The sequence below is a fragment of the Parasteatoda tepidariorum genome, chromosome 4 (assembly GCF_043381705.1).
Source record: "Parasteatoda tepidariorum isolate YZ-2023 chromosome 4, CAS_Ptep_4.0, whole genome shotgun sequence".
Lineage (NCBI taxonomy): Eukaryota > Metazoa > Arthropoda > Arachnida > Araneae > Theridiidae > Parasteatoda > Parasteatoda tepidariorum.
This window is the reverse complement of record NC_092207.1, coordinates 64,988,219-65,002,752: the sequence shown is the minus strand read 5'-3', so window position 1 is coordinate 65,002,752 and position 14,534 is coordinate 64,988,219. Positions and strand designations below refer to the sequence as shown.

The window sequence follows — 14,534 nt, the reverse complement described above, 5'->3', positions numbered from 1 at the left end:
TAAATAATCTTATGTTTACAAACCATTACTTAACTCTTTAAGAACCACCAATAGTTTCCTATATCATTTATATTATGTTGCATGTGCATTATTTTATTTGTCACCTTTCACAGCATAAATTAAAATTTTTGACCCCTTAAAGTTAAAAGTTTAATCCTTTAGGTCTCTGCTCAATATTATTTTTGCTCCTCAAATATCACTACTATTTTGATCAATAAAAAATCTGTCACAACTATGATAATATGTATAATTAACTATGTTTTACTTGAATATATGAACTGTTACAATTGTAACAAGTGCACGACTGTCAAAAATTGTTAATAACTAATATAATAACATTTAAAATAAGGTACTAATTTTTTTTCTAGTAGAGGATAGTCCACTTTACTCGTGTGTCAATTAATACTAATAATATATTAGATTTTTTGTTAGTATAAAATAGTTAGGTGAAAAATGTTACAATTGACCCCACTCTCCCCTATACTGTAAAAAAAGTTTCGTATCAAATAAAGTTACGTTAAGAGTACAGCATCCTTGCAGTGTATTCTAACTGTAAAATTTTTTACCGAAATTTTTGCAGTAATTATAGTGATTACTAAAAAAAAACAAATTTTTTGATCTGTACATTTTTTCAGTAAAAATGGATTTTACGGTGAAAAGTACCAGGCCTCTGGGTGCCAATTCTTTTTATCTTAATTTAAATCAAATTTATTATCAGTGTAACATGTATGTCATATTTAATTCTTGTTGTCAAAATTAGATTTTTGTATACTAATTTTAAGATTATTTTCACATCTTCGAAAAATTCCTCGTAGGAAATTTTTTTGAAATTTGAAATTTTAGTTTTAACTGCATTTAATTGACATCCTACTTAAAGATATTTTCTCAATTTCTTTTAAGACAAAATTGATGAATATGGTTGTTTAAAGAAATTTTTTTTAACAAAAGGTTGCTTAAATTTTTGTTATTAATTTTTAAACCTATCAAAACTAATTAAATCTGTCAAGATATTTATAAACTTAGAAATTAACTAGAAAGTAAAACAAAAATCTTCTTTGTGAGTAAAATTTTAATGGCCAACAATTAAGAACTTATTCTTAGCTTTTCTCCTTTTATTTCTTAGATTTCTTTAATGTTACAATAATTACTATAAAATTTAAATTAATTGGGAAAAAATGTTCTTTTTTTTGGTTTTGAAAATACATTTTCCCTTACAGTTAAATTCAAATAACGTTTCCTACAAAGCTAGTACAGCATGTTATAAGTTTTCTAACTTTTTAATTAAAAACAATTTGTAATTTAAAATTTATCTATTATGACATCAACATTAATTAGATTTTTTTATGAAAAACGGTTAAGAAAAGGAATAAAACTTAGTCTAGAAAAAATTGCTCCTCCCTTGAGAGATGAAGATACAGAAGATTTATGACGTACGGTAATTTACACGTTGGTATTCATTTTCTTATAGAATCAGATTTGAAATAGATTCGTAAGTCAATATTACGAAACAGCTGTTTAATTTGCGCAGTCAGCGGAATTAAACCCGACCAAAATTTTATGAATTTTTATCTAATACTTCTATTTCAAACTTTAATATCCAAACATCATATTTCAGTGGAAACTATTCAATGATGTACATTTACTATGTTGTAGAAATGAATTAAACTTCAATTTCTCTGATTAAACTTAGTTTTCAACATATTTCCCCTTAGGAACAATATACAAGTTTAAATATCAGCAGGTTAGCATCTATAGTTTAGTTTTAAGAGTGATCAAAATTCACAACTGTTGAATATTTTAAATATTTCGAATGTCAAATCTTGGAAAAAATTGGGCGCAAAATCAAATACAAATACATTGTTATATCATGTTGGCGTGCTCATGCACACGTTCAATTTAAAAAGAAGAAGAATTCACAAGCAAGAAAATGAATACTTTATTAAATTTTCCTTCATTTACACATATATTTTACTATAATTATCACGATTAGGATGTACCTGTAAAAGAAGAGAAAATAATATTACTTATTTATTTTCTCTAAAAACAATATTTAAAATTTAATTATTTTGAAATGTATCTTTCTTTGCATTGTATATTTGAATACCATGCTCTACATTCCCATTTAATATTTTCTTTGATATTTAGTCAAAAACAAAAGTTTTTTGCGGAGTGTTTTAAGCAGATTTTTTTGTTTATATAAAGGTATTTAAAATAATTAAAAAATGGAATTCGAACAATGACGACTTGAAATAATTTACAACGATTATGAAAACTGACGCCTCCATTGCCGAGCTCGTTAAACCTCGGAATTGGTTCGTAGTTTCCTTCGTACTGCTTTCCTCGCTCATTGGATAAGTTAGTATTTTGTTATAGTTTAATATCTCACATAAAATCTCTAAACATATGCAAAAATTACCTCCTTTTACATTAATTTAAAAAAAATGCTATTCCAGCAATAATGGTTAAATATTTTGCATCAATAATGTAAACTGGCACCACCTCGACAAAAAGTTTTCGAGCTCTAAGGTATACAAATTTTTACATCATTTTGAAGAATGTAATTTTACATGACAAAAAAAACAAGCTTTGGGTTAAATCGATCATGTAGTTCTTAAGGTATCCGTACACCNGCACCACCTCGACAAAAAGTTTTCGAGCTCTAAGGTATACAAATTTTTACATCATTTTGAAGAATGTAATTTTACATGACAAAAAAAAAACAAGCTTTGGGTTAAATCGATCATGTAGTTCTTAATAGATTGAAGTCAGATACTTAAAATTTGAGTGGTTTTGCTCAAATTTTGTACTTTGACATGTAATTTAAATTATTTAGACAGATGCAAAAATTGTATACCCTACAATTCAAATTTTTTTCGACCATTACAAAAAAAATAATAATGAATATTTACTAAAAGTTATTTTTAACATGACATTGTCTCTAGGATAAACGAATTTTATAATTGAGTGCGAAAACCTTTCAATTCATTTAAAAAAAAACTTCTCGAGAAATAACGAAATAAGCAAAAAGTAAAATTAACATAAATAGTCCAAACTTTGGATCGCTCTCATTATTCAAAATGTTCAGCATCCAGGTGGTTAGTCGTCTGTGTTAGTTATAATATGTATGGGTTTAAATAATTTCAACAGGAAAATAAAATTACTATCTTAGTTTGCTTCTAGATGCCTAGCTAAAACTTATGTACGCTATAATAAGATTATTATAGCCATAGAGGTTTAACCCTTTGAGTGTTAGGTCCGGCTTTTTCCCAACTTTTAGGGCAAGCTTCCCTGCTGCAAAAAAAATTTATTATTTCCCCATATTTTACAATGGGAGAGTAGAGCATATAAGGGAAATGTCTGTACAGTATTATTCTAGGGTTAAGCTCTTGGGGAGCTAATTAAGCTATCTTATCGTAGCCATTACTCTACATTACTGTAAATTATCGTACATTATCGTACCCGCAACATTATTTCAGTTGTTCTTGTCCAGTTATTCGACCTTCTTTCTTTTACAGTGTTAAAGTGCTATTTCTTGTCTCGAACAATATGTTTCATGAGTGTTGGGAGAGGGGTTGGGAAATTTTTTTTATTATATATTATTATGGCCTTCTTTCTATATTATAGAAAACATTGCATAAAGCAGCTATACTATTGCTTGTTTGCTTTGTTTTATGACCTTAACAAAAATAGGGCATTGAAGAAGGATTAATTCCTGTAATTGCAAGATAAATTCAGATAATATCGCGTCATTTTTTTAAATTCTTCTAAAATACTAAGTCTGAATTTTTGACATTAGGAAACGCAAATGGATGTTTAAATGAGGAAAAAATGTTTGCTTGAAAAACATTTATCGTAACAAAAGCTAATTTAAACCAGTGAACAACATATTTCTGTCTAATATCCATTGATAAATATCTTGTGTTTAATATTAATCCTAATTAAAACTGCAGATATCTCTAAATTATTATGTTACATTCGCAAATTCAATAGTGTAATTAAAACAAAAATATAGAACATTTTCTTCAATTACCTGCTTATTTCTTAGATTTTATTAATTTATACTTCCACGCAAGGAGTATCTCGCATTTGGGACTGATGTTTCAGTTTTCGTTCCAAGTACGAACAAGCTTTATTGTCAACATGTATTTACCTGCTTATATAGACATTAATGTTTTATCTAATATGGGTAATTACTTTTGATTGGTTTGCAAACATCACAGCAACTACAGTCAGATTTTACTGGAACATAGCCTTCCCTACAATCAATTATCGGGCAGATTCTTCCTTCACAATTGGTTTCGCACTCATCTGAAAATATGTAAGAAGAAAAATACTGATAAACATACTCTTCGAAATTATTAAATTAAATGTTAAACAATCATTAGTGGAAAATTTATTTTTGATATCACATAATATAATCTATTCAGAATAAATTTATTTCTCTCAGATAAGTAATTAGAAACTTTTATCAATATTTAATGCTAGAAAGTAACACATATGAATATTTCTGATTTAAAATGGTGTGAGACGACATTTATTCAGCATTCAACAACTATTCTCAAACCTGTGTGTAATTTCTTGATTAAGAATTGGAAAGTGTGTCATTTTTTTCTTTATGCTCTCCGAAATAAGAAAAGAAGATGGTGGACATTTGGGACATCGTCATCAGAAGAAAAGAGGTAAAAGAGTGCTCAGTAAATAAGATTTTATTCTAAATTAGTAAAATTTTGGATTTCACATATGTAAGTGTATGCATTGTTTTTAATATGCTTTTCAAGCTTAAACCAATAAAATCGAAGTTAAGAGAATAGAACTAATGCTTTTGAAGAGTTTCATATATCAAAGAGTTCGAATCGATCACATATACTTTTTCATACTTCATACTTTTTCTTACTTTACTTACTATACTTTTTCTTTTATACTTTTTCTTACTTTACATATGCAAGATTTTCCTTAAATGTTGCGACAAACTTCTAAGAGAAGTAGGGAACACTATTAAGATTAGAAATTACCTAGGGAACCATGACCGGAAATGTCGTCCTACGCTGCTGGGGGCGCTTTCCTAATATGGAAATGTTGATCGTGTGCCTTTGAACTTTCACTTTTACTCTTCCGAAATGGATATTTTATTATTTTAAAAAAATTCATTAATATTTTATTATTTATAAAAATTTTATGTTACTATTAATTATGTTACTATTATTATTGTGAAAAGTACCATTAAAATAGGCTCAGAGATATTGTCTTATCGTAATTTAATGATTAGGCCAGCTTGTCCGGTTCGTCTCTAAACCAATAAATTGCGATAAGGCAGCGAACTCTGTACCTATTTGAAACCAGTTTTTGGCAATAATTAATAGAAAACGAAAAAAATAAGATAATATATATAAATAAAAGTATCTGATGTTCAAAGCACATGAAGTAGCAGTTCATAATAGAAAAACATCCCTTATCCTTACGTACTAAATTTAGAATACGAGGTCCCAATTTAAATTATTCAGATATACATAAATACAAAAATAATATGGTGAACAATATGAAAAAGCAATAAACATAAGCTATTGTGTTCCTTTAAAATTATTAAATATGTTTACTTTCAACTTTCACACATTGATTGCAGCAACCAATCCTCCTGGGTGCGTAACCTGGGACACATTGAATTTGTGGGCAATATCTTGGACATACTGGAAGAATTGCATGGATAGATATTATCTGAATGAGTAGTAAGATTAATAATACTTTATACATGGCTGACCCTTGATACTGAGAATCTGAAATTTAAAGAAAAAAATGTTACTACAATTTAAAAATACGGTATAAAATTATTTCTATAAGTAGAAAATAAAAATTTATGATCGCTTTCAAATGTTTTATTTTAATATGTAAAACAATGTTCTTTTTTGTATGTGTTTAATCCGTTTTAATAAAATGTGTAAGCGATTCTCTGTAAAAAACGTGTACTCAAATTTGACATTTTTTTTGACAAATTCTTCCGATGAATATTTCGTCAAATTGAGGATATCTTAACTTGTTTAAGAACACGATTTTTGAGAAACCTTGAAGGTAACGTATCCCGCTAGCGAATTGCCAGACCATACCGCGGATTGGAAAGGGTTGGCGAAAATTTATATTAGCGTTAAAGGAGCGTTCTCGCCAATCGCCAAACAGCTGTGCGCTTATGTTTTTGTTTTGTTTTCGGTATCGCGTAACATTCAACAAGTTAGATATGGATGCGACGTTACTTCTTAGTATCAATGAAGCGGATCTTCCAAACAAATTCTCGAATATCATCACCAAATATGATGGGAAAATGATGGAAATCCGCTCGTCCATTAAATCATATAATGGCATCTACGTATGGACTGACGCATTCAGCGTTAATACCTGCACATCATGGATTACACGTAGATCTCGTCCAACTGAGACAAAAAAAACTTAGTTGCAAATACATGTTCTTTAACTGTATTATAATTTTTTCTATATATATATTAGAATAATTTGTTACTAAATTATGCTTTTCTTATCCTCTTAGAAAAGACTATGTGTGCCATCACAGCAGTCTTAATTCAAGTTACGCTGCTATTAGAAAGACAAAAGACTGCCAATGCGCTGCTTGCGTTTATATAGCCATCAAGCAATCAACTGCAACTACAAAAATAAATAATACATTTGTGAAGGCAAATTACTATTAATTTATTTATTATTTCTGATTTAATGTCGAATTCTGCATTCAATGAAATATAAAGCATATTTCTTTTGTTATAGCGTCGACATAATCTTTTGTATCTGTTAACTAAATTGTGTTCATAAGCGTTTTTTAAGAGGTCGTATTAAAACTAAGATAAAAAAATTATACATTATTATCTCCATAACCAATTCTATATTTTCATAACTTTAATTAAATATATATCGAATAGTGAACTTCTTTTCCTACACACTAATTAAAATTAATAATTTCACAATAACTTTTAATCCTTAATATTGAAATGATGATTACAATAAAATTTGTTTACATTAAATATCTCAATTTTTTTTATTGCTTAGCAGAGACTTTGTTTCCAATTCTGTATTCATTAATTAAACTTAATGGTTCTGTTCAATAACCATTTATAATTTTTTTTAAATTTTTATTTAATTTTCAGTTATTATGAAATTCTTTAAATATTTTTCGACGTAGAGATTATTTAGCAATAACGAGAAAAGGTTAAATTTTTAAATGCATAATACTTATAAATGTTTGAGAGAATTTTCAGCAGCTATTTTGTACTAATTATTTTAGTTGAAATGTTCATTATACACAGTTTTATAATAATAATCGTAAAATTCATTGAGCAATTGAGTATTACATTTTAAAATGCAAGTAGAATTTAAAAATTATTTCATTTATTAATTGTAAAACGGTAGATAAGTAACTTTGTCATGAAGTATTACATGATACGAGAATATTATGCGATTGCTTTATAATGAAAGAACAACAACTTACGTTTTAAACTTTTTGCGGAGAAGAAAAAAAATTTAAATTTTTTCCTCTTATTGGTGTTAGCGATTAGAGAGTCTTTTATCTCATAAATATTAAGTCAATACTGTTCCCTTTTAAATAAAAATGCATTTCGCTCTGAAAAAAAAAATACTTGAATTCTGTCATGTTTTTGGATTTTGTCAATAGAAATAGATTATTGCAGCAAAAACTTTTAAATTTCTAATCAAACTTTTCTTTATTATAATTTCGTGTAAATAATTATAAATAATAATATAAATGACTATTAAAAGGAATTAAATTAGAATGTCCCATTTTTGAGAATTAACTGTTTACGCAATCAGATTAGTAATTTTTTTCCATCATTTACAAATGGAGAAAATGAATTTTACAGTTTAAAAGGGAAGAGAAAAATAAAGTAGATATTAAATTCATAAATTAAGAACAACCCGAAGGAAGTTGAAGAAATGGCATTAAAATCAAAATTTCAAAAGATGAAAAATCAAGTTTTTGACAAAAAATATAAAACTACATTTTGATCAGATGAAATTTATTTACTTCTTTAGACGACTTTTCTTGAAATTCAATACTGTTGCAAAAAATAGGCAAGAAATCGGGGAAACGTCGTGATTATAATGTGAAAACAGTAAAGTGGCAATAATTTATACACTTTTAGGAGTAGGGCGGCTGAAAGTTACTGCCTGCTGAAAAAGGATGGAGGGGAGGGGACCAAAAAGTAACACTATGTTCTTTGAAATTAGAATTATCTCGCGTTTCCTGCTTCCGATTTAATAAGACGCGGATGTTAAAGTAGTAAAATTTCATTTTACTTTAATTTTTTTTGTATTATGATATTTTATAGTGAAATTAGAATACATATTACGTGCCTATTATATATATATATATAATAAATACAAGAAAACACTAAGAAAGTTAAGAAAAACAATAAGTATCATTTATTGCGCTTAAGCTGCAAGTAAACAGCACTCATTAGATAAGTTCAAAATGAAGAATAAAACAAAGAAAAATTATAGACATATGAAAAAAAGGGGGTNTCGGCGCCCTTCTTAAAATATTTTTATTATTCTCTATTGTTTAACACATATCTATTATATCTATACACACCAGCATATATATATATATATGTATGTATGTGTGTGTGCGTGTAATGGTTTTTACCAAAACGAAACGAACTTTTCATATTCTAACTTGTTTAAGCTAGGAGAATACATGGATCTAAAACAGTTGATAATACATTATTAATCAAATAATAATAATCATTTAGCTTGCTGATAATAATAATTTGCTTTGCATTTTTGTAGAACTTAGAAACAAAATAACCAAGTAAAAGGAATATCTATTTTCAAAAGTAAAAATCAACTTTCACAGCTATGTTTTATTGGTAATTAAAATGTCGACTTATAATTATCAATTAGTTTTGTTAAACTACTTAAATGTTTAGAAAAAGGATTTATTGTAATTAAAAGTTTTCCTTTTCTCAATGTTTAGACACAGAAGTAGAAATTAAATTGATCTAAGTCTTAAATGTGAGTTCGATAACATAATCTATTTCAGTTCAGTACATACATCTAGCCTCTGTTGTCGCCAATAGCTCAATTTTGAAATATATTTTTTTTTAAAATAAATTTTCTGATATTTTCATTTGAAGGATAGTATAAAGTTCGAGAATAAAAAATTTGTGTTTAAACGATTTGTTGAAAATAATAATTATTATTAATATTTGACAACTGAGAGGTTCGCTATTAGTGTTAAATTAAAAGTTTTCGAGATTGAAATGACGTTTGGACGAATAAAAATAATAATATTTAGGTGTAAAATTGCATATGACAGTTAAATACAGTAGTTTTTCAATTTCTGATAACCTATATGAGCCTGCGTATTTGTTTCTTGAAGGTGTTTTTTTTTATCTAATCATTTAAACTATAAGTACAGTGAGCACAGTTTAATAAGATATTCATATTATTTTCGACTTCTTTTTAATAAGACATTTTGTAACGATACTGTTTCTATGAGAGCAAAATTATGAGTAAAATTTCTATGATAGCAAATTTAAAATATTTTATATTTCAAGATGAAAATTATCTCTTTTTTTCATATCTTTGACTATTTTTCTAATTTACGGATAATGAGAAACTTGAAGCAAACAATATTAAGATTATTTACTCGTTTGTCTGATTTTAATAATTTACTGCAAACTCTAAACATATCTAACATTGGAAATTCGTTGGAAATTATTTTAACATTTTAGGCTCAACGAAGATGCCATCAGAAATTTCGCACGTCTGGAACACTTTTAAACAGGATAAGGAAAAGGATTGATGGAGTTAAAACTCGGAGCGCGTGGGACTCCTTTCAAAGTACAGCTGGTGGTCACATCTCTAAAACCTCCAGAGATAAAATTAAAGTACAACCTTCTTCAATAAGCCGAAGAAAAGTTGGAGTTACCAGGGGCAGCGAGAGGATACCCTCTAGGCGCCCATCAGTTCGTGAGAAACACTCAAGGAAAGAAAGAAAATGAAATCTCGCTGAAAATGTGAGAAAAAATCAAGGTAGAGCAACATCGCATCAGAAAATTTTCATTATCTTTCACTATATACCTTTTTAATTATGTTAGTTTTTAAAATATGTTATTTTTTAATTATGTTTTTTAATTACTAAATTCATTTAACAGTTACGTATGATACGTATGTATGTTACGCATAAACCTGTACGCAATATATGTAAATAAAATATATTTTTGAAATTGTGCATCATCTATTAATTGCATTTATTATTGTAATATTGAAAGACTAAGGCATCTATGACCTCCGTAATAAAAGAAGTATTCGCGGACTTTTATGTATATCAAGGAATTGAATCAATTTTTCGCGAAGTTTAAGATCTTATCCCATTGAAAAAAAAAGTAATTTAATAATTTTTTTTTTCAATGAATGCTTCGAGTAATAAAACAAGCTCGACATAGGTCATTGAAGAAAAATCTCTTCATTTGTACTTTTTTTCCTTCTTAAATATATTGCACATATTTTTTTCTCCACTAGCGAATTTCCGATCACTTTAAAATTTCAAAAATATCGATTATTTCATTTGCAAGAAATTTTTACTTTAAAGCGTGATAACATTTTTGAACACTCTAATTTTTTTTCTAGCAAATAATATGTCTTTGTTAATTTCTAAAAAAAAATCTTCATAAAAAATGTTTACATTATTCTTTTATTAAGATTGATTTAATAGAGAATATCATTAAAATAAAACAGGTTATGTTTTCAAACATTAAAAGTTAAATAGAATTAATTCTTCAAAATAGCGTTCCAATAAAATATGGTATTAAAATGTTACGTTAGTTTTTGCGATTGGTTGATTAATAAAATATTTTTATTTCTTCGCAAACACAATTCCTGTGAAACAAATTAAATCAGTTACATCAAAAAACAAGATCGTTTTATAAAATATAAATTATTGCGTTCAATAAAATGTAAATACAGTGTATCTGTTAAGTGATCCCAACAGTAAAAAGGTTATCTTCTTATTTAATTCTGTACTAAAAGGAATTGATGAGTTATTTTTATTCATCATGGCTAGTCGAGGAGTAGAAAAAGAATGTCGAATTACACTGTCTAGGTTAATGTAATTTCGTTCTCCCTCCATTTACGCGTAATCCATCGCCAATTCCAACTGCAATCGCCAAGTTTCTAATCCGCGGTGTGGTTTGGCAATTTGCATCCCGCTAACGTATACTCCCGTAACGTAAGATTACTCCGTCCTACAGTTATTATCTATTTTTACTGTTATCTCTTGTTTTGGAATGAAAATTTCATAAAAAGCATCGATATTAATAAAACATATCTCTTAACATAATCAGTTAAGAAAACGATATAAAAAAGGAATATAAATAAACAGTCACATGGTTAGCAGTAACAAACAGAAAACTAAACCTTTTGAAAAGAGAGCACAAATACCTTTATTATCATCTAATATAGTGAAGATAGTTTCAAAATTAGAAGAAAGGGGCTATAGACCATGTGTTGATATCAAGGTCTATGAAAGAACCTCCGGCTTTTTATTTTCATTTATCTAGAATACTTTTTCTACATAAATTATAGTTCATTTTTATTTACTGTGCATAAGCTGCAAGTACACAGAGCTCATACAATAAAATAAAAATATGCAGAAAGCAACGAAAAGATTCTTCAAGGAAAAGAAAAAATCTATTATATATAATTCTCTTACGTGGCTCCCAAATTTTGACTGTATTTCTTTTCCGCCGGTGGCAACGTTTGCTCTGTTTTGAAAACACCAAAGCATTCTGCCTTTTAATGATGTGTTTCTGATCTAATATATATAATTCTCTTACGTGGCTCCCAAATTTTGACTGAAGTACTTTGTACAACTAAATAAGATTCTTTTCACAGCAGTTAAATATTTACTTTATTTTCTTCATTCATAGAGAAAACAGTCGGCAAAGAATTCTGTTAGGTTAAAAAGCATTTCGCTAAAAAAATAACGAATTCTAAAAGAAATAAAAATAAACAACTTAAAAAATAAAAGTGCTGTTGCCAGCCATAGAATTTTTTGAAAGTTAATTTAGCAACATAAATCAAAATTACATAGAAGCACAACTAGATCAAAATTATGATACCTGACTGCTTGACGTAACAAATCCTTCAATTCTAAAAGTGTTGTATCGCCAAATGCCCAAATTAACAATTGTGTTCGAAAAGAAATTCTATAAAAAGTTTTAAATAAACAACCTACTTCTACAACTGCTTCTTGAAGAACTTGGCTCATTGATTAAAAATATTGTTTTAATTTTACAGTACTAACTTCACTTCTATTTTCATTACTGCTATGACCCTCTTTCAATACATTTTACAACTTTATGCTAAATTTGAGGACTTTAAGTTGTTTTGTGGTTGAATACTGACATTTAGAAATGTGTACATAAAAAAAATAATATTTAGAGGTTAAGAGGCCTCAGAAAAATTTGAATTGTTGACATTGAACTTAACAATGGCAACAATCGTTTTTGTGAAAAATTGAATTGTATTGTTGACATCAAAACTAAAAATAAACTTAACAATACTACCTTAATTTATACTTTAGAATTGCCTCGGAGAAATTCGAATAGTTAGCAAAGACTTAAACAAAAAGTTTTATTTTAACTGACAAATACTATATTATAATTTTAACTTTTTCTATGACTATACTCATTTTCTTACTCTTTTCTTTGTTTTTTATACATTTTATTTTTTTGTGATAAAATAAAAAAACTTATAGTTGTTCTGCTTCTGAACACTGATGAAAACACAAAATGATTGTCTTCATCAACAATCAAAAATATATACATTTATTTTACAAATTCCATATTATTAAGGTGACGCCCTTCAGAGAATTAAAAATACAAAATTATCTTCATCAAAGCCGATGCTTTACATCCGGCGTTCAGTGGCAGACTACTATTTCATATTGTTTTACAACACATGGCTTTAGCCCTCTGGTGGGAAAGACTTTAAAACAAAACTTACAACAGTTACTTTTCTCAACAACTGAAATTTAGAATAGTGTGATTAAGAAAAATATGTGAACTGTTTGCAATTTCAAAGGTTTAGAATTTTCTACAGTGAAAAGTTTTCGGAACTTCAGTATTCAAAAAAGTATACAAAAACTAGACGTTAAGAACGTATCCAACGAGCGAGCAAAGCGAGCATTATATTGCGAAGCAATCCGAAATGAACTGTGAAAGCAGTTCCGGGGGTTGGTGAGCGTCAGCGATCAGGGGGCGAAGCCTCCTAGTTATTAAAATTTTTTTAAGAATTTTTAAATGAGCAAACCTTTTTAAATTAAAAAAATATTGAAAGAAAAATAAAATACACGATTATATCTGACAAAAATTGTGCTTTCTAATATTATATTATGATAGCTAAAGCAAAACATATCAATACATCAATACAATAGTGAAAGGAGCACCAAAAAAGTTTGAAACGAAAATAAACCTTATTAAGCAAAAAAAGTGAAATAAATTTAAAAACAGCAAGATAAAACAATTATGCAAAAATAGAAAGTATGAATTAAAAAAAAACAGAATAAAACTCAAAATGTAATATGTAAATGCATTTTGAGTTTTATTCTATTTTTTTTTGGAATTTATATATACATATATATATAGATAGATAGATAGATAGATAGATAGAGATATTTATGTATTCCTACCTGAGGGATGGAGATAGGAAGAGTTATAAGCATATATTAATTACGGGAAATCGCGCGTTATTATACACACCCTGCTGCAATCAATCAATCGTGAGGCAATAGAATGAAACAGGTGTTTAATTTGCATTCTCATCAAAATGGAGCTGCAACAGAATTTCATAACTTTTGATGTAATAGTTCCTTTAAAAATTTTTAATTGGATGGTGTCAATATTCTCTGGTGTGATGATGATGCACTAAAATTATTACCAAAACCTCAGTTTTTCAGACTACATATGCTTGTTTCAACAATTTTTAACTGCAGAAAACAATACCTGCTTTACAATATGCAAGGTTATACAAACCGGTTTCACAAACTCTGGATGTCATACGGTAAACTATATACAAACATTTGAAACAATTGAAAAATTAGCAATAGTTTAATTTTACGAGTTGTCGATCAGCACTAAATAAAAAAACTTAGCTAAACTTTTGGTTCAGAATCCAATGAACGAAAAATTTATAGCAATAAAATTTAAGATAAATATTTCTTATTTTTTTCTTCAATATATCAATTTATTAGAGTATATATATATATATCACGGCAAAAGACCGAAATCGGTGGCTGTTGACTTTCACCGGTGAATGTCAACAAACACCAAATACGTCGGTGAAAGATCGAATATTTCATTACATTCTTGTACATTCGGACCCTCACCGGTGTATCTCAACAATCATAGATATGCTTTGGTGAATGTCCGAAATATTTATTACATTCGATTTGATATGAATTTATTCATGGATTTAATTACATTTATTCGATATTTTAACCCTACACTGATGTTTTTTTA

General features: G+C 27.8%; 1 protein-coding gene across 3 annotated transcripts in view; it reads right to left on the bottom strand.

The window, feature by feature from the left end:
- Positions 1-1,912: 1,912 nt before the first annotated feature.
- Positions 1,913-14,534, bottom strand: part of LOC107438462 (uncharacterized protein DDB_G0274171) — a 96,665-nt gene continuing 84,043 nt past the window's right edge. The window contains exons 1-4 of one of the 3 annotated variants that reach the window (XR_011636601.1): positions 13,706-13,824; positions 5,595-5,771; positions 4,195-4,308; positions 1,913-1,997 (exon numbers count right to left, since the gene is read on the bottom strand). Coding sequence is in view for 1 of the 3 variants with exons in the window: in XM_071179960.1 (XP_071036061.1) it covers positions 1,987-1,997; positions 4,195-4,308; positions 5,595-5,771 (302 nt within the window). In the remaining 2 variants the exon portion in view is untranslated. Of the gene's footprint in view, positions 1,998-4,194; positions 4,309-5,594; positions 5,772-8,035; positions 8,188-13,705; positions 13,825-14,534 lie in introns of those variants that run through there. The other 2 variants (XR_011636602.1, XM_071179960.1) reach the window with 2 other exon arrangements.